The sequence below is a fragment of the Trematomus bernacchii genome, unplaced genomic scaffold, assembly GCF_902827165.1.
Source record: "Trematomus bernacchii unplaced genomic scaffold, fTreBer1.1, whole genome shotgun sequence".
NCBI classification, from domain to species: Eukaryota; Metazoa; Chordata; class Actinopteri; order Perciformes; family Nototheniidae; genus Trematomus; species Trematomus bernacchii.
The window spans coordinates 9,968,479-9,988,437 of record NW_022987547.1 but is presented as its reverse complement, the minus strand read 5'-3'; the positions used below and the strand labels follow the sequence as shown (position 1 = coordinate 9,988,437).

Genomic DNA, 19,959 nt, shown 5'->3' with positions numbered 1-19,959 from the left:
ACTTAGTGTTAAATAAGAGTATCAGAAAACATGGTGAACCAGCTTACAGTTCCAACAACAACATGTGGAGTGTATAGAGTGCCACTATCTCTGGTGGGACTGCAACATGCTGCACTGTTTGCTTTAAGCATGTGTTTACTGTACACTCTATCTTTACCTGGCTCCAGCACACACTATGGCGCATTTCCACTACACGGCCTCGCTCGGTATGGCTAGGCCTCGTTAGGACTGGCTCACTTTATGGCGCATTTCCATTACAGTTTAGGAACTGGGGTAGTATCTATAGTAACGCAGTGTAGGCGGAGCCGTGACGTCATCTTCAATGAGAACCCCAGAAAAACAACACAGCCGTTAGCTGTTAGCACTCAGAGCTCACAGCTCCTCATATATTTTCAGAAACTAGACAAAAGTTAAACAAGTACAAACCACAGACTGCCTGTGTCATGGCGAATGCAGTCGCTGCTTTATTTATGTCTGTATAGGCCGTTGTTGTGAGTGTGGACGGTCGGAGCATATACTGCGTTAGCTTAGCCAATCTCCATTTAGAAAACACGCATTTTAAAAGGTTTTTCGCCTGCCGTCTGTCTGCAGACTTGTCAAAGCATTAATTCATGGTTTTTACTAACCGGTATCAGTATGTTGTTACTTCGGCATCATTTTGAAACGTGTATTACAATTAAATCACGGTCAAATATGTTCATCTTGTTGTAGTTGTAGCCCCCTTGCCAGCTATTCTCTCTCTAGTTTAGCATACTCAGCCCGACTCAGCCTCGTTGTCTCTGGCCCTAGACCCACGATTTTATGAGGCCAGAAAAACTGTGAATTAGGACCCGCCGGCCGGTACTAGGCCAAGTGGAAACGCAACCAAAAACGGGCCGCCGCTGACGTCACAGCCCTCTTAAACCGTGCTCCGCGCTGTAGTGGAAACGCGCCAAAATGTTATTGATTACCATAAAACTCTATGCATACTTTCATGATCCCATCAGAATGAATCTTAATACATTTATTTGGGGATCCCCTAACTTTTGTTGAAGTGCCATTATAAGGCTCAATTTTTGGGGGGGCTGTGGCACTGAAAGCGTTAACGTGGCTCCGGGTTGTTCTGGGTAAAGTTTCTCCTTTGACTCGGGTTGCGGTCGAATAGTCCATTTAGCTTACTTCCTAACGGAGTGAAATGACCCGGAAGTCCCTCAGTGGCAGCCATGATAAGTGCCGTTCGAATTCTCTAAATTAAAAGGAAAGGAGGTTTCAAACTTCCTTTATAACCTCCTTTAGCTTAGGAACCACTGGACCTCCCTAACCGAAAGGAGAGGAGAAAATGCTGCCCCACAATGCCTTGCGGCCGCCGCATTTGCCGTCACACAACAGTCGGCCGTTCACGGAAACAACCGATTATGAACGAGAAATGATATCATGAAAGTTACGGTGCTTATTAAGCATTTTAAAACGTATGTGGTAAGTTGCCAAAGTGCTTTGTTTTGAACGTTCATCAGTATTATAATCAAAAAGAGAAATATGAACGTTAGTTTTTACTGAAATGATCAAATAAAGTCAACATTTCACAGTCTTTACTGAGCTGTGTGGGGTTTGTTCAACTTTTAAAAGATGTTTGAATGGTGATATACACAGTGATAGATGTTAAGGACTAACGTTTATAATAAATACATTTGTATTGATTTTAAGATCTTTTCATACAATCATACGTATTGGGATCATTTGTATTAATGTGGACCGGAGGGAGAGGGTGACGAGCATAAGTTTCACTTTCCTTTTTTATTTAAATTCCAACTTTGGTCATGAAGAATATGTTTCTCTGTTGTCCCCGTTCATAAAGCATAAAACAACAGCATCAGAGCACGGTGCAGAGTCTCTAGATGAGTTTACAGTAGTCCCTCGTTCTTATTAAACATCCATGTTGTAGTCCGCTGTATAGAAAACTGTAGTTTCCATAGTTTCCCCACAGCAGCAGGCGCACATTTATGACCTCCGCTGGCGCATCATAAACACGTCGGATAGTGAAAGTGCAGTCGGATTCTCTAAAGTACTGCAGTCTCTTCTCCTAAATCCTTTTGAATTCTCCTATCCACTATCCCTTAACCCCGTGACGTTTCACTCCGAGGTCAAGGAATAGACGATAGGGTTAGAACTTAGGAGCTGTTTTTTTGGAGTATTCGACCGCAACCTCGGTCCTTGACCTGTGGGCGGGTCATCCCGGCTGTCAGTGCAAAAGAGGGATATTTGTAACTGAACCACACACGCCAGCAGGCAGGGGTCCACTGAGAGGGGGGCTGGTTATGCTTTAAGTTGAATGTATAGTTACAAAAAATAAAATGTCGCGGATATTAAACCTTATCAACGGTCATTTGCGGAGAGATTTAGCCGCGTATCGAGGGATTGCTCTGCTGCCTTTAAGGACCATTTCCTGCACCTCAAGAAAACAAGCACAAGAGAGGTGAGTCAGTTTACATTTGATCACATGTGCGTATATCTAACACTCTTTATTTGGGAAATTTGATGTAAATATCCAGCTAAAAATTACGCGCAGTCTGTGCGTAAAGCTGCAGTTTCATGCAACTTTACGCAGACATTTTAAAAGTGTTTTTGCAGCATGTCATCATGTCACACACATGGTCAACATGGACTTGTCAGCTCTGGTTGCAGGCATGACAGCATTGTAAACAGACAGCTGAGGTGCATGCCTGTGCTGTGTATATTCACCTGATGTCCATTTTCCTCTCTGCAGTGATGCACACACATCAGCTTTAAGGAAGAGATGGAAGGACACCGCAGACACTGTGATCATTGGTGGGGGGTGTGTGGGGGTCAGCGTGGCCTATCACCTGGCCAAAGCTGGCATGAAAGACGTGGTGCTGCTGGAGAAGTCTGATCTGACAGCTGGATCCACGTGGCACGCTGTACGTCTGCCAAAACCTACTTTTGTTTATTAAATACAGGGAATGTGATGGGGGATTAAGATGGCAAATGGCAAAGTGAGCTTCACATGGAGAGTACCCAGTTGATCAGTGTCAACTATCACCAGTTTATTGTCCCATGACCTGCCGTTAACAATAATTTAATACCAAAGTTCACCAAAACAAGTATCATCTTAATAAAGTATTTTGTTTATAAAATGTCAGGAAATGAAAATCTACAGTAGGCAACATTTCTCTAAAGCCCAATGTTAAACTTGTTTGTTTTGTCCGAGCAACAGTCCAAAAACCAAGAATGATTCCCAGCAGGTTAAACTAGATCTGTAACTTGTGTTTTAAAAAAAAAAAATTTCAATAAAAGTAAGCCTAAAGTGACATCCTTTTAATTTTTCTTCAAGATCTTAAAACTAAAATATATTCAATTTAGTGTATTTTATGGCACATGTAAATCCCCACATTTAAAAAGCTATGAGACACTGAATGTTTGGTATTTTTACTTACTGATACAAATGACTGAAACATCTAATCAATGACTACAATATTTGCAGATTGATTTTCTTTTGAAAGAATGATTAATCAAGTAATTGTTGTGGAGCAATCCTCATCATTTGAAGGCTGGAAGTAGTGAATATTTTTTGCTTTATGCTTGAAGAAATAACTTAATTGACCAATCTTTTCAGCAGTTTTTGCTTTTATTTTCACTTTTTCGAAATCCTCTTTAAAGTTTGTGAACAAATGAATTCACAATGTCTCAAATTTGAAGTTTTATATAATAACTTGGCATTTTCTTTATGAATAAAAGCAAAATGGGTTGAATATCAGCCATTTATTACAATCAAATCAATTTCCTATGCAAGAAATTCCAACTGACAACGTGCAATTGAAAGGAAAGTTAAAGCACTTGAAAGGAGAGATCTTCCTCGACAGCCTCACTCAGTAGTGAAGCTGTTTACAGATATCTCTGTGTCATTCAGTAGTGGCATGGTTTCCATCCAGGCAGCTGTTTCAAGATCTCTTCTGAGGTCCTGACCCACTCTTACAGCGTCCCTCATTCACTTCACTGAAATGCTATTTATATACGTTTGACATGTCAAAGGGGGGAGACTTACTCTTATTCAGTTACTCATCTGGGGGGGGCTGGAGCCGATTCCCAGCATGCATTTTGGGAGAGACTGCTCTGGGCACATGGACAATTTTAGATGCATGTTTTTTTGACTGTGTAAGGAAACACTGCCATGCTCTTTAAGAAGTATGGGAACAAAATAAAGATGATTTATGTACTTTCAACTCCTTTAAAAAGTGAAAGTCAGTTTGTCACTTTAAAAAAGTAATCTCAATTCCTCTTACATTTGCAGCAGCTTGGGCAGAGAATTAAAGAAGCTAATATCAATATTTTTATACAAAGAAATGATCAAATGACATTGCAGGTGTAGTGTGAAGCCTTTTAAAGCATATCAAAGCTCTTTGTTGTGCTTTTACAGCAGCACTGTTTGAGTCCACTCTCAAAGCTTTTTTATCTATCATTTCTTTGTCCATTACCTGCCAATTATTTCATGATTAACCAAAAATTATAAAAAAATTCAAAGCAGTGTTTCGCAAACCCAAGATGACGTTCTTAAACGTGTCCACAGTGAAAATACATTTAGTTTTCTGTCATACAGGAGGAAATTATATTACAATTTTTACATTATTTTTCTTATCAAATATTTAGCAATTAATCTTGTATTTGACAAATAATCCATACATCTTTTCAGCCTTAATTAGCAGATAAAGAACTGCATATTTCTTTGAGATTAGGTGAATACCAAAAATGGGCCAAAAGGAGAGTATATATTGCACAGACATTCATCAGGTAGATGCAACACTACCTCAAATAATGATAATGTTGCTCCAAGTCTTGCTGGATTTCTTTCCTGACTTCAACTCAGATGTCAGTGGTGTGTTTACAACTTATTTCCCACCAAAACATTTGTAAATGCAACTTTAAATAGGAGTCTGTGCCCTTTTTCCCCCCACTATCATCCATCATGGTCTTTTCTGTGTTTCAGGCTGGTTTAGCAACATATTACCATCCAGGCATCAACCTCAAGAAAGTCCACTATGACAGCATTAAATTATACGAGAAGCTGGAGGAAGAAACTGGACAGGTGAGGTTCCTCGCTCCTCCTTCCTCACTTTGATGGTCGTTGTTTCTGAGTGCCATGATATTCATATTGTCTTGTTGTCTTCAGGCAGTGGGCTTTCATAACCCCGGCAGCGTCCGTATCGCTTCATCTGCAGCTCGAGTGGATGAGATGAGGTACCAGATGACACGCACACACTGGCACGTGACCGAGCAGTACATGATCGAACCGGAGAGAGTCCTGGAACTCTTCCCGCTGCTCAATATAGACAAGGTCTGTGCTAACCATCGAATATATTACAGTTTCTATTCTAGATAATGTGATTCTCAAACTAATTATCTAAAAAAAAGAACACTTTCAAATACCCATCAGTGTTGACATTTCTGAAAACGTGTTTTTCCTGAGTAATTAAAGGAATAGATGTTGGTAATATGCTAAGAGGTAGTCGCCTTTTTTCCAAAACTAAGACGAGCGGATTGATACCACTACATCTGTCGATTGAATATGAAGGAAGAAAAGGATGGGAAAGTGGATCCATTTGGTCCAGAGCAAGATATCTTAACAACTACAGGCCAGATTTCCATGAAAGATGCTATCATTTCCCATGAACCTTTGAAGATTATTCCCTCAGATTTATTTTTAAGCTCATGTCCTTTATTGGAGTACCAGCACAAGGTCAAAATGATCTTTCGTAAACAAGAATTTCCATGAAATAATCAGCATATTCAGGCATGCTCCCTCAGAGGCAGAGCCCTTTTCATTTTGGACCTTCCAGGGTGCCAAAATGTCAACCTTGCTCAGAGAAAAAATAACCCGTCATATCATCAAATATTAGTCCTGCATGATCTTTTTTTTTTTAAATATTCATGATCCCCAGAAAAGTATTTCTTCTGTGTATATGTAGTCATAAACATTGTAGCCTGGAAAATGTTAGCACAATTAAGACACGTCTGATCATTGTTCCATTATTGTATATTATATTCTATTCAGCTGAAATCGGAAACTTAAAGTTTCTCTACATTCTCAGGTGTTGGCTGGTCTGTACACCCCAGGAGACGGTCACATTGACCCCTACTCTCTGACCATGGCTCTGGCTGCTGGGGCTCGCATGTACGGGGCCCAAATCTACAACCCAGCTCCGGTCACCGCCCTCAACCCGACCGCTGACGGGAAGTGGGACGTCCAGACGCCTCATGGGACCATCCGGGCCAATCGCATCGTCAATGCAACAGGTGTGTACTTGAAAACTCATATTCTCAAGGCAAAGATAACGGTAAAAGTCTTGTGTTTATCCGGAATAATGGACAAATATTAAGGGTTTCTGACTCAATCTTTGGTTCAATTTGAGACAATAACAGGACTTAGAAATGCGTCATTGTTCGGTTCAAGGACGACATTTTCTTTTGGACAATAAACAACGAAAGATTGTGGTAAAGAACAGAATACATGTTGTAGATAATACACTTTGTTTTGGGCTTGGTCATGTTTTACAAGGGATTTCTAATTTAGGATACACTTATCTACCATGTGACAGAAAAACTAATATATGGCGGACATAAGAATATTCCTTGGATGTTCTATAAGGTACATTTTTATATCCAGACATCATGCAATATGTGCTATTTTTGTCATATTTCCTGCTAACACATAGTGGAAATGGTGGAAAGGTCCATGCTAAAATGTATCTATGTCTTAATCTGCTTATTAAGTCTCAATGCAGACACATCCTGCAGTCACTGCTTTATAAACCATGTTATCTGTGGACACTGCAGCAGGGGACCTTTGTCCACACAGACCAGTGATCACAGAGTTCAGACAAATTGGCTTTTGGCTTGAACTGGGTCATACCAGTTCTGAGGGGATCCTGCTGCTGTTCCTTGTTTACCTGTCAATGTTCAGGAATTTATTTCAGTCCTCTATCAAGGAGATTTTGTAACTTATATAGGTTGCATATTGCATATTTGTCCTTAGTCCCCTTTTTCTCTGCAGTATCAAACAGAGTTAGATCAACTAAGAAATAAATGGCAACTGCTGTTTAACCTTCGATACTAAATACTGTAAATCCATGGATCAGATTACTTTTTGCATGCATTTTTAAAATAGAGTATAGACATGCACTGCAATGCAAACATCTTTGTCCACTTAAATGTCCAATACACTCCACTAGCATTACATCTTACATCGCACCATAAAAAACTGTGGAGGAACATTTATATATCTCGTTCACATCTTCTTGTTATCTATTTTCTGCCTTGGGTTTGCACATTCTGTACTCTGGTTGGAGCCAGAGTTACTGTGAGTTGCGGGTCCTGCTGGCCTTTTGCCTTCCCTGTGTCCGACAGCCAATCCAAACAGGCCAGCAGTTCACCTCCCAACAAACCTTTTTTTTAAAGCATTTTCCTGCTTTTTGTTTCCAGGGACTGAAATGTAAACTGGTAGATTTAGCACCTTTGGGTTTTTTCGCATTCATGATCGTCCAACAGTTACCAATTATTGGTCAGATATACAACGTTTCAATGTTAATATGAAAATGTAAATGTAGTCACTTGTGTACATGTTTTTGTTATTGAAAGATAAACAACACATTCCTGGCTGCAGAAATAGCTCCCATAATAAATCCTACAGAGCATGGAGATAATGACTCCCAAGATGCAACAGCAGAAACCTCAGTCTTTTTTTAAAGCATTGTGCTCATGTGGCAGTGGTTTTGTTGAGCTTGCATAACACCAACCATATTTGGTTAAACTCTCTCTCGGCTACTATCTCACTTCAATTGTATACTGCAGCTCGTAAAAAGCTGTGTCCAGAACCTTATTTAAAGTTATTTTGTCCAGCTAACATCTTATTTTCACACATTGTGTTTACTGTTGAAACTGAGACGTAGTCTGGAACTGTTTCCTCCTCTTTCCAATAAAGTTGACCATTGACCGAAATTAAGGTCAGAGGTTCCCTAGATTGAGACCCCATAGGATCAGTTTCTGCATGTCAGCCTTGTTTTCACCATTGTACTTCAGTAAGAAAGTTCTGCATTGCAATTGTATCTAAGTATACAACATATATTTAAAGTACCATAGGTAAAACTACTAATTATGCAGAATCCTCCATTTTATAATCATATATGTATTATATTATAATTGTTAAAGAAATATTGTAGTCGTTGCAGCTGGTAAAAATGGGGCTGAGTAAGTACTTTTTAAACTGATGAGTAGCTTGTTAGTTTACTCCAGTTACCAACAAAGTATCATCTAATGTGTACCCTTAATAAAGGATCATTTGTGTGTTAATTATATTTTGCTCAGGAGTTACAGATGATCAAACATGACTCAGTATTCTTTTTTTTTATTAATCTTATTGTTATTATATTATTCAATCCTTTATTTGAGACTTGATATCGAAGTGAGATCCTCATTTTCATAATTCCGAGCATAAGCAAAGACATTAAACAATCCATCAGTTAACCTTAAAACAAATAGAGTGTAACAGAATGACCGGCTGATATTGACAAAGCACTTTGTGTTTCAAAGATTTGTTTATTTCTGTGAGCTTGTTAACAAATGAATCTCTATTCCTGGGTCACTCAGTGAAAGGGTCCTGTGTGCAGCCCAGCTCCTGCCTGAACTGCCTGGATCTTATCTGGAGGTTGTGTGTTCATGCACCCCTACCTCATTGCTCACCATGAGATAAAGTTCACATATGGTGCACACATAGAATTTAAAGAGGACATGTTGCAGAGTTAATAACCTGCAGGCTTTTACCCCAACTAACATCCTGCAACTTAATACATGTAAGATACATTTGTGTTTATATCAGAAGACAGCAGGTCTCACAGAGGCTGATGGTGTAACCCAACATATCTGAGCTTTGGCTGTTGATATATGAACCAGCTGGTGAACATTTAGCAGCAAATAGCACATGTTCCCTTCTCTATCTGCTGAATGAACTGCTGAAATCGTGCAGCTGTTACATAATGTGCATGACAATAAACCACTGAAGCTCACTGCAGCTATACAACAAAATGATTTCCTGCAGAGAAAGGTTTTCTGTAACGGTTTTTAGCCAATCGGAGGAACATACTGTACATTAAACACTATACATTTAACCATACAACATTGTATGTGAAGTCCCCTGTGATGTTTTTTGTACTTTTCTATGAATGCGTTTATGGGCTTAATTTGAAACCGGTTGGAAAGTCTGATCATTGTCTGTTATGTAGTTACTGAATCATGTTTTTAAAAATGATTTACCTTTCCTTTTTAATGACTGAAATAGGGGCGTCACAGTAAGTTCTTACTTACAAACACATTCATTCATCAAAGTTTGTGTATCCACCGGGAGACATAAACCCTTTTTTAAAGGTCCAATAACACCACTGAGGCAATGGAGAACATTATGTAACAGCCACCCAAAGCTGCCAAACTACTGGAACAGTGAAAGCAGTTAGAAGAAGTTGCACAACTATGGGAATACGCTTATTAAAAGAGTTGGATGAGAATACCAATACCATCATTATATGTTTTGGATATGAAACTAAAGCCAGCTTTGTTTAGCTTTGATTGAAGACAAGAAGCAGAAGTCGTTATCCTTAGAAAAGGCTATAGTCTTCTAGCTGCAGCTTAATGTATGATAGGGCTGTCCTTTTATCATGAAATAAATTGGACTCAACCAACACAGCATTACTCACTTATCTTCTTGGTTTATTTAATTTCCCTCTGTTGTTTTTTGAAGGTTTCTGGGCCCGGGAGGTGGGTAAGATGATTGGGTTTGAACACCCCACCATCCCAGTGCACCATCAGTACATTGTCACAGCAACAGTCCCGGAGGTGAAGGCTCTGAAGACGGAGCTGGCTGTCATCAGGGATCTGGATGCATCTTACTATCTGCGCCAGGAGAGAGACGGCCTGCTGTTCGGCCCGTATGAGAAGATGGAGAAGATGGTGCTGCAGGACTCCTGGGTCAGAGATGGAGTGCCTCCAGGTCTGTCTGCCATGGACACATTTGTCTTAAACCTCTTTTATTTATTTAAATGAACCTTCTTTGTTTGGCTGCTGCAGGTTTCGGTAAGGAGCTGTTTGAGTCTGATCTCGACAGGATAATGGAGCACGTGGAGATGGCCATGGAGATGGTCCCCGTGCTGAAGAAAGCCGACATCATCAACATTGTGTCTGGACCAATCACGTACACCCCTGACCTGATGCCCATGGTCGGACCACACCAAGGGGTTCGCAACTACTGGACTGCCATCGGCTTCGGGTATGTGATTGGTAGATTGGTTAGCATCTTTGGGGATTAAAACCTCAGGAATAAACCTTCAGGATAAGGGCATGATGAAGACCTGAACACAGACAGGTATAAACCAACTTCTAATGCAATATTCACAGAAATACTCACCTCCAAATTCTTAATTCTTAATTCTGCGTTAATTGTACAAACTGTACAACTGATAAGCTATCAGTTATTATATGCTGTTATTGTTGCAGTGATAAGAGGTTTTCCTTAAAGGGCCCATGTCATGCTTTTCCGGTTATTACCCGTCCCCTTGTGTGTTATGAAGGTTTTTATGCATGTAAACGGTGTGCAGAGTCAAAACCCTCAAAGTACACCCTGTAGCGAGTAAAACTCTAACACAGAAAATACCTCCCCAAAACGCCTCGTTGGAGATACGTCATTGTCCATTTGATTCTTCCATTTCGTTCCGGGTACGGCATGATGTCAAGCCGTACCCGGAACGAAATGGACCAATCCGTGGAGCCGTTACGTTACGTCCGCGGAGCCGTTACGTTAAGCCCCCGCTGATTGGTCCAAATTGACCAATCCACGGACTTCCTCACACACACATCTGTGTGCAGGGAACAGGCAGCTCAGCTGATTTCTCCTCCCTGGCTGCAGGCTGATAACAGACAGTTGGGATCGCGGCGAAATTCTCTCTGCAGACCCATTCTCACAGCGTTTATCAACCTTTTTCTTACTCAATATCAAGCCACACTTATTGTTTTTACTTCGGCTGTGACTTTGTGTGTGCTCAGGATGAGTTTGGCTGTGTTTGGCTGTGTATCGCTAACACGGAAACAACACCTCCACGGAGCCAATCAGAGCACACTGTGCTCACAGGGAGGGTGGGGGCTGGAGCTATTGGAGCTACAACGAGCCATTAAAGGCAGAGAGTGAAATTCAGTGAATACACATAATTTACAGAGATGCTGTATGAGAAACCAATGTGAGTTTGGAAAATTGCACAATATAAATCTATTCTAGTATACCTCAACAATGAAATTATGATCAGTGGAAATGGCCATGACATGGGCCCTTTAAAGAAAAAGCTTGGGAAGCAGTATTTTATTTATTAATCAAATTGTAATCTTAAAGAAAAAGTTGATTTCAGCATATCTTTTTGTGACCATTGTAATCAAGTCGTGCTTTGATGTCAGTTTGCCTGCAACCATACTACAACCAAACGAGGCTAAGGGACCTTTCCCAGATTTAATTTGACAAAAGAGTGCTCAACTTTGACAACTTTGACAATCTCCTGCCAATAGAGTAGACAGTTTAAATTGGGCAGATTCATAATGTTCAAAGCTTTGGGCTATTTTCAGGTATGGAGTCATCCATGCTGGCGGTATCGGTAAGTTCCTGAGTGACTGGATCGTAAATGGAGAGCCTCCCTACGACCTCATCGAGTGCGACCCCAACCGCTACGGGAAATGGGTAGAAGTGCCTTTCCTGTGCGACAAAGCTCGAGAATCCTATGGCTTCAACAATGTGGGTAAGGATTATTCAAGACGCACGTTCATTGGACAAAACCTTGCATTTTTACAGTAATTTCACTTTTTAAATGTCTCTTCTCTACTGTGTCCAGTTGGTTACCCAAAGGAGGAGCGGTTCGCCGGTCGACCAACTCACAGAAAAAGCGGCGTCTACGAGCTGCTGAAGGACCAAGGATCCATGGGCTTTCACGCTGGTTGGGAACAACCTCACTGGTTCTACAAACCTGGAGACGACACCGGATACAAGTACGGCATCCAGTTATAAGAGCAATATTACATCAATATACAGAAATATTTTTATATTTTTGGCTGGCAGGATGCATTCAATCCCTATCTTAGACCTGGACAGGCATTTTAATGAGTAAACATTTGAATATGGGTTCCCCAGCTTTTCTTTTAACTTTTGTTCTACAAATAATGCAACCAGTACCAGAACTGGTACTGGTTACATATGCTTTAAAAAAAATCTAAAATAATGTCTTAGTTGTTTTGATTGGCGAGAAGCCTTCAATCACTATTTTAGACCTGAACAGACATTTTAGGAAGTAAACATTTGAACAATATGTTTCCCAACTGTTGTTTTACCTTTTAATTTACAGTATTGTTCGCTGCTGTTGCAACCTATTAATGAACGAGCATTCCTGCACTCGAGCCACACCACCTACACTTCCTGTTTTACAATAGCCTCTCATCGCTGTGGAGAAAGCAGGAGAATATGGAGATGGCCCTTGAGTATTCAGCAATGCATAAAGAAAGACGCTATAATACGTTCTGCTGGAGATGTATGCATGTCAGAGTAAATGTTAAAGGACACAATGTTCTTGGCACAAAGCAAAGACGCATGTTCTCTCGCTCCTGACTCTCAGTTAATGAAAAGGCGAGCCCACCATACAGTACATCGTCTAACTCTGAGCAGCAGCCCCAGAGAACCATTTAGATACCTCACTGGGAAAGAGAACAGCTGCTGAAATGATTCAAAGGATGCATTCAATCCCTATCTTAGACCTGAACCGGCATTTTAATGAGTAAACATTTGAATATGGGTTCCCCAGCTTTTGTTTAACTTTTGTTCTACAAACCTAGAGATGATATCGTTAACTGCAACCAGTACCAGCACTGGTATGGAGTGTTACATATGCTTTTTTTAGAAATCTGAAATAATGTCTTAGTTGTTTTGATTGTCGAGAAGACTACAATCACTATCTTAGACCTGGACAGGCATTTTAGGAAGTAAACAGCAAACAGTATGTTCCCCAACCACTTTTTAGCTTTTGTTTTGTAACAGCTTTTAATTTACAGTATTGTTCGCTGCTGTTGCAACCCTTTAATAAACGAGCATTCCTGCACTCGAGCCACACCACCTACACTTCCTGTTTTACAATAGCCTCTCATCGCTGTGGAGAAAGCAGGAGAATATGGAGATGGCCCTTTTCATTTCATTTCAAACCTTTATTTATCCAGGTGTATCCCATTGAGATCATTGATCTCTTTTTCAAGGGAGACCTGCTCAAGTAGGTTCCACATGAAACATTAAAACATAAACAGAACAACAAAAAGGACATCATACAGCATCACCCTTGAGTATTCAGCAATGCATTAAGAAAGACGCTATAATACGTTCTGCTGGAGATGTATGCATGTCAGAGTAAATGTTAAAGGACACAATGTTCTTGGCACAAAGCAAAGACGCATGTTCTCTCGCTCCTGACTCTCAGTTAATGCAAAGGCGAGCCCACCATACAGTACATCGTCTAACTCTGAGCAGCAGCCCCAGAGAACCATTTAGATACCTCACTGGGAAGGAGAACAGCTGCTGAAATGATTCAACACATGCAGATAACTGTACATAATCGCTGTGAGACACATCTCAACCATATGTCTCAGTCCCAAATCACAGCATGGCATTATTTAAAAACCACACCCTAAGAGATTTACTGTTGGGAGTATTGCCAAAACTGTGGGTTTAGAAACCCGTTGGCCCACTCAGTAGCTGCTTGGTCCATAAGTGAGACTTTGACGTTTTCTTCGTTAAAATATAAAATCTGCAGTAATAATATTACAATGCAAATATTCCCCCCCCAGCCTTCGTTTGGCTCTAGACAATGGCACTGTTTGTTGGTTGGTGCACCACTTTCGTACAGACTTAAAAGATCATTCTAGTCGTACTTTAAGAGGAATTATAATCTTTTTGGGGGATTTCTTTAGTTTAAATCTAGCCCAATCATCAGGTAAACATGTTTATTTGTCAAATATTTAGATTTTCTTCGATATACCTACTGAACTAATGACATTCCCACTAGTACTTTGTGTTTAAAGCTAACTATCAAACGTTAGCATGCTCATACGTTAAGCTAAAATGGTGGACAAGGGAAACATACCTGCTTATTGTTAGTATGTTAGCATGCTGACATTAGCATTTAGCTCACGTCTAAGAACACTAACTCTGACTTTTGTTAATATGCGATGATATATATTTCTAATATATATAACATAAGAAAGGGCTTCTGTTAGAACAATATGAATCATTACTTCCACATCAGTTTTGCATTATGCGCCAACCAATAACAAAGGTCCAGTAAAAAACGTTGTAATTTATATAACATCATATACAAAGCGATCTCTTATATTTGTGATGTGCTCAGGCCCAGTTTCCGTCGCACAAACTGGTTCGGACCAGTCGGCCGGGAGTGCAAGCTGGTGATGGAGAAGGTGGGAGTGATCGACCTGACGCCTTTTGCCAAGTACATAGTGAAGGGGAAGGACTCACAGAAGCTTCTGGACCGCCTGTTTGCCAACACCATGCCCAAGGTAGAGCATGAGTATACTTTCATTAACATCAGTGTTATTAGTTTGAAGCACATTCCTCTGTCTAACTAATTCTCTGTTTGACCTGTGTGTCTTCAGGTGGGCCTGACTAACATCAGCCACATGTTGACACCCAATGGGAGAGTCTTTGCTGAGGTCACCATCACCCAGCTGGCACCCGGAGAGTTCCTGCTCATCACAGGCTCCGGATCAGAGGGTCATGACCTCAGGTGAAACCATCAACACATGCTTTATTTTACTCAAGTTAATCTGGCTAGCAAAAGCTAATTTAGGACTTAAAGTGAGAATTTTTTCTCATATAACTGCTTCAGCAATGAGTACAACATTAAGATAATTGATAACGTTTTCCCAACTGACATATCGTCTTTTGAAAGTATTTTAATTATATTCCCATTTAAATGTTTTGTTCAAGCGACATTCTCAATGTTACTGGACATAGAAACACACATGACTTTCTCTTAGGATGTAACAACTATAGGTTAATGTTATAATACCAGTTTTGATTATTTCCACTTTATCAAGAGGAATCCTACTTTGTTTTTACTGCAGGGTAGCTTGTGAATTTACTCCAGGTGTAACTAAAGTCTGATTTAAGTGTTGATTATATTTCACATCATTAATCAAAATCTGTAAAGTAACTAAAGGTATTAAATGAATGTAGTGGAGTAGAAGTACAAAGTAACGTAAAATGTAAATACTCAAATTAAGTACAAGTAGGCCGAGCTCAAAATGTACTTAAGTACGGTGCTTGAGTAAATGTACTTAGTTACTTAACACCACTCACTATATACCAGGGTAACAGGCATAATACCTCCCACAAGGTTCAAGGTTAGTTCATTTGTATAACACATTATAAGACACAGAGGCAATTCAAAGTGCTTCACATAGGCATTTAACACATAATAGTTCAAAACAAAACAAACAAACAAAAAAAAGGCAATCCATAAAAGCGACAAAATAATGGTTGCAGCTAAAAGTGCAATGATAAGGCACGGTTATAGCATCTCAGGATAGGCAGCATTAAAAATAAAGGGTTTTAACCTTGATTTAAAAGAACCCATGTTTGGGGTGTATCTCAGATGTTCAGGCAGTTTGTTCCAGGCTTGTGGTGCATACAAACTAAAAGCTGCCTCAGCAAATGCAGTTCTGACTCTGGGGTCAATGAGTAAACCCGCTCCTGATGATCTGAGAGCTCTGGCTGGCTCGTAACAGTGCAGCATCTCTGACGTGTATTTGCTTTGTATGTTGAAAGTAAGATTTTGAAGTGTATCCTTTGTGTAATAGGAAGCCAGTGCAGATTTTTGAGACACACACGTCTACAAACATTCATTATTGTGATGTTTGTTCTCAGTCACACACACCCTTAGGCTCAAGCTTTGCTGAACTCTCTCCCAGTCTGTTTTATACTGCAGAAACTTAAAACCTTATAGCAGCTGTTAACACTACTCCCCTCCATTTGCTCCAATCAGGAGGCAGTAAGTTAACACTCTCTCTACCTCAGTTTAGTGCTCTGTACCGGCCTCTAGTGCACCAAACTACAGATGAAGAGTTCATGGAGGTCACATCATGTGGCACAATGTGAAATATTTAATGTGGTCAAGTAATAATGCTACTAAGTTATGTTAACAGTCAGTGTCCCTGAGGTGTCCCTGAGGTCTAACAAATGTATCAATGGCATTTATTTTCTCATACAACATTTATAGTATTTTAAATATATATTATTTTACTAATAATGTAGTCTATATCTACCCTACCTTTGTTGGCCCATTTCCTTATATCTGCTAGGACTGAAACCAACAATTTATATCTTTATCGAATATTTTTCATATTACGCTATGAATCGTTTGGTCAGAAAAAAGGGGAAAATGTCTTTTTTTGGTACAAAACCCAAAGAGAATTAGTTTAGTGTTAGTCCAGCAAATTAATTTAACGATGAATCCTAATTGATAATGCAGGATAGCATTAATGAGACAATATAAGAATCTTTTTCCTGCATGCTGAGCGTTTTCTCTGTGGATTTACTCAGGTATATAGAGGCAGAGGCTGTAGATGGTGGTTATGACGTGGACATTACCAACATGACAGAAGATATCGGCGTGCTGGGCATCGCAGGACCAAACTCCCGCAAAGTTCTGCAGAAGCTGACGGATGAGGATTTGAGTGATGCTGGATTCAAGTTTCTCCACTGTAAGGTCATCCAGCTGGCCGGCGTCTCTGTCCGGGCCATCAGGATCTCCTACACAGGTACTCCACACATTGTGACGTAATATCCTGTTTCTTCAATATTCTACCAGAGGAACAGCAGAGTTTTAGTTGACTCAAGTAAAAAAAAAACCCTATGACAAATAAAACCGAGATAAAGATATTACACCTGAAATGTGGTAAAGTACCCCCTCTAGTGTATATCAATGTATCTTAGGTTTGTTTTCATTAAATTGGAGATTCTGTGAAGTTAAGCTTCTTTGAGCACTGGGAAAAGTGCTATTTAAATGTTAAGTTTCTTCAACCCCAACAAATCCTATGAATCTTCTATAATTAACTACGGCTTGTATTTCAGTATTTTAAAACTAGACAGAATAAGGCACAAAGATAAACTAGGTGAAGTCATCTTATTTCCTATGGAAGCCTATTTCTGTTAACAGAATACCAGTTATTAAATATTAGGCATGCTAAAAATAAGAATACCGGGCCATTTTGGCAGATTTATCGATCGCCTATTTATAAGTGCTGAGTGTCTCAACATACTCTATGGTGAAATTCTACATTTGCGTGTATGAGTTTAGGTGAACTTGGTTGGGAGCTGTACATCGATCAGAAGAACATGGCGGCTGTGTATCAGGCCATGATGGAAGCAGGAAAGGACCAAGGCATCGACAATTTTGGCACATACGCCATGTCCTCCCTCAGACTGGAGAAGGGCTTCAGAGGCTGGGGAGCTGAGGTACACACACACACACACACACACACACACACACACACACACACACACACACACACACACACACACACACACACACACACACACACCACACACACACACACACACACACACACACACACACACACACACACACACACACACACACACACACACACACACACACACACACACACACACACACACACACACACACACACACACACACACACACACACACACACACATTTAATCTGTAAATTAGTGAGCAATATTCAAAGTACAATGTAAGATCATTTTATTTTCTTCAAGAATGATTTTAACTGTTTCAATTGCTCATCATCCCATCCCTATCTATTTTTTTCATCTAACTTTTAGCTTGAATTGTTGAACTATTCCATTAAATAGCTGAGGTTAAGAATTTTGACTGATGTTCGCAGATGAACTGTGACACCAACCCTCTGGAGGCTGGACTGGAATATTTCATCAAACTGAACAAGGTAACCCTCCATCTCACCTTTATGCATTTTTAACATACAATCATATCCAATTGTCCATAATTTATTATCCCTAAAACTAGGAATAGGTTCTGAAATAAACATTTGCTGCATTATTCATGAAGCTGGCAACAATTTTAATCTGATTCCGAATTCAAGACTTTCCTCCTCTGATAGCATTTCACGTCACTCTTTAATAATTTCATGTCTGTAAATGCGTCTTCAGTTGGATCATCCACACTTGTTTCTGTGTTTGTTCAGCCTGCTGACTTCATTGGCAAAGCCGCCCTTCAGGAGATCAAAGCTAAGGGCCTGAAGAGGAAGCTGTCCTACCTCGCCCTGGACACGGATGATGTCGACCCCGAAGGCAACGAGACCATCTGGCTCAACGGAAAGGTTAGCAACAGCGGAAGATGTCCAATGATCCAGTTTTATTATAAATGTCAGGATGTGTGTTTCCAATATCAGTACACCACGCAGAGGGGGGATCATGTAGATTAAGATATGTTTGATTGACTCCATTTTGAATACAAGACATAAATATATGACTGTATCATACTATACAGTATACTTGATGTGCCAATTTTAGGGGATTGGTGGAATAGCCGTTGAGAAAATAAAATACTTTAAATTGTTAAACTTTTTGGTAAACGTGACGTTGAGGGGAAAGGTGGATACATTTGGGCGAAATTGTTCTGTTTATTTTTTTAACATGTATCTTATCTCTTCTGTTCAGGTGGTAGGGAACACGACCTCCGGAGCCTACAGCTACACCGCCCAGCAGAGCCTGGCGTTCGGCTACCTGCCTCTGGAGCTGTGCTCGGTGGGGCAGAAGGTGGAGGTGGAGCTGCTGGGGAAGAAATACCCCGCCATGGTCATCCAGGAGCCCCTAGTCCTCACAGAGCCCACCCGCACCCGGCTGCAGAAGAAAGCCAAGGCAAAAGCATAAAGGGTTATCAGTCAAAGGAGAACGGTTTTACTGTGATGTATCATGAAGAGTCTTATATGGAGAAAATAAACATTTTTGCTCCATGTTCTAAACTGTTTGTGGTCAGTTTAGGGAAAAAAAGGTCACATCACTTCACAATTTCCTCTTCCTGTTTTGTTTCTGGACAAAGGGAGAACAGATTGTGATAGTGAATAATGCATCTTATGAATGTGTGTTTTAGTTACATGGAAATAATAAGTGTTTGTTAAATGTTCTTGCACCATAATGTCTTAAAGTGCTGGAAGAGTAATCCACTTTTTGTAATTCCTTGAATGGATTTGATTGTTTGAAACGTTTGAAGCTTTTTTGTGCAGGATACTTTTTTTATGAAATATGCCTTTTACGTTTATTTTAAATTTAACAAAAAAAGACGATGCTGCTGCTTTTAGAAATAAGAACATGTTGGGACTGTGGCAAATGGGACAACGTCTTTAAACACTATCAACAAAACAAACAGAATGCTTTCAAACTTGTAAAATATTGTAAAATCTGCTCTTTTGTCTGTTATTGAATTGGTTTACATTAATACCTTCATAATTAAAGCTATGAACTCTGTGTCTTGTATTAGGTGTTTGCGGGTGTTTACTCCTTTTTCATTCTTCCTCAGAAGTCTTCCTCATTTTGTTGTTTCACTCTTGTAACATATAAAATACACTTTAATTGTATCCATGATGATAAAATCATGAATAAAATCCATCACAATATATTGGATCACATTAATTAATAGTGTAAAATACATAAATGATAGTTTAAAATAATTTTTAAATAAATGTTTAAACTGAGCTCATAAGAAAATGTTACTATGAAAAGAGTATCTAATCAATTTCACAGCGAATATAAAGGATCATTAATATATTTCAATAATCAACTAAGCTTTTTTGCTTTAATTCAATTACCTATTTTAACAGCAGGTTTTA

The 19,959-nt window shown here is 39.8% G+C and overlaps 1 protein-coding gene across 1 annotated transcript; it reads left to right on the top strand.

Moving 5' to 3' along the window:
* The first annotated feature begins 2,108 nt into the window (after positions 1 to 2,108).
* Positions 2,109 to 19,604, top strand: dmgdh (dimethylglycine dehydrogenase). Its single transcript, XM_034123139.1, has 16 exons — positions 2,109 to 2,452; positions 2,744 to 2,915; positions 4,979 to 5,077; positions 5,162 to 5,326; positions 6,081 to 6,285; positions 9,779 to 10,027; positions 10,105 to 10,303; positions 11,644 to 11,813; positions 11,907 to 12,060; positions 14,457 to 14,622; positions 14,719 to 14,849; positions 16,667 to 16,884; positions 17,424 to 17,581; positions 17,998 to 18,057; positions 18,316 to 18,450; positions 18,791 to 19,604. Exons 1-16 carry the CDS (start codon positions 2,331 to 2,333, stop codon positions 19,001 to 19,003), a joined length of 2,616 nt encoding a protein of 871 aa, XP_033979030.1. The 5' UTR covers positions 2,109 to 2,330; the 3' UTR covers positions 19,004 to 19,604.
* Positions 19,605 to 19,959: the final 355 nt, after the last annotated feature.

Bases quoted from the DNA above. Each gene is read 5' to 3' on its own strand.
- dmgdh (XM_034123139.1), top strand. From the start codon at position 2,331: ATGTCGCGGATATTAAACCTTATCAACGGTCATTTGCGGAGAGATTTA. The intron at 5,327-6,080 runs GTCTGTGCTAAC...CTACATTCTCAG, and splicing joins CGCTGCTCAATATAGACAAG to GTGTTGGCTGGTCTGTACAC. The intron at 14,850-16,666 runs GTGAAACCATCA...GGATTTACTCAG, and splicing joins TCAGAGGGTCATGACCTCAG to GTATATAGAGGCAGAGGCTG.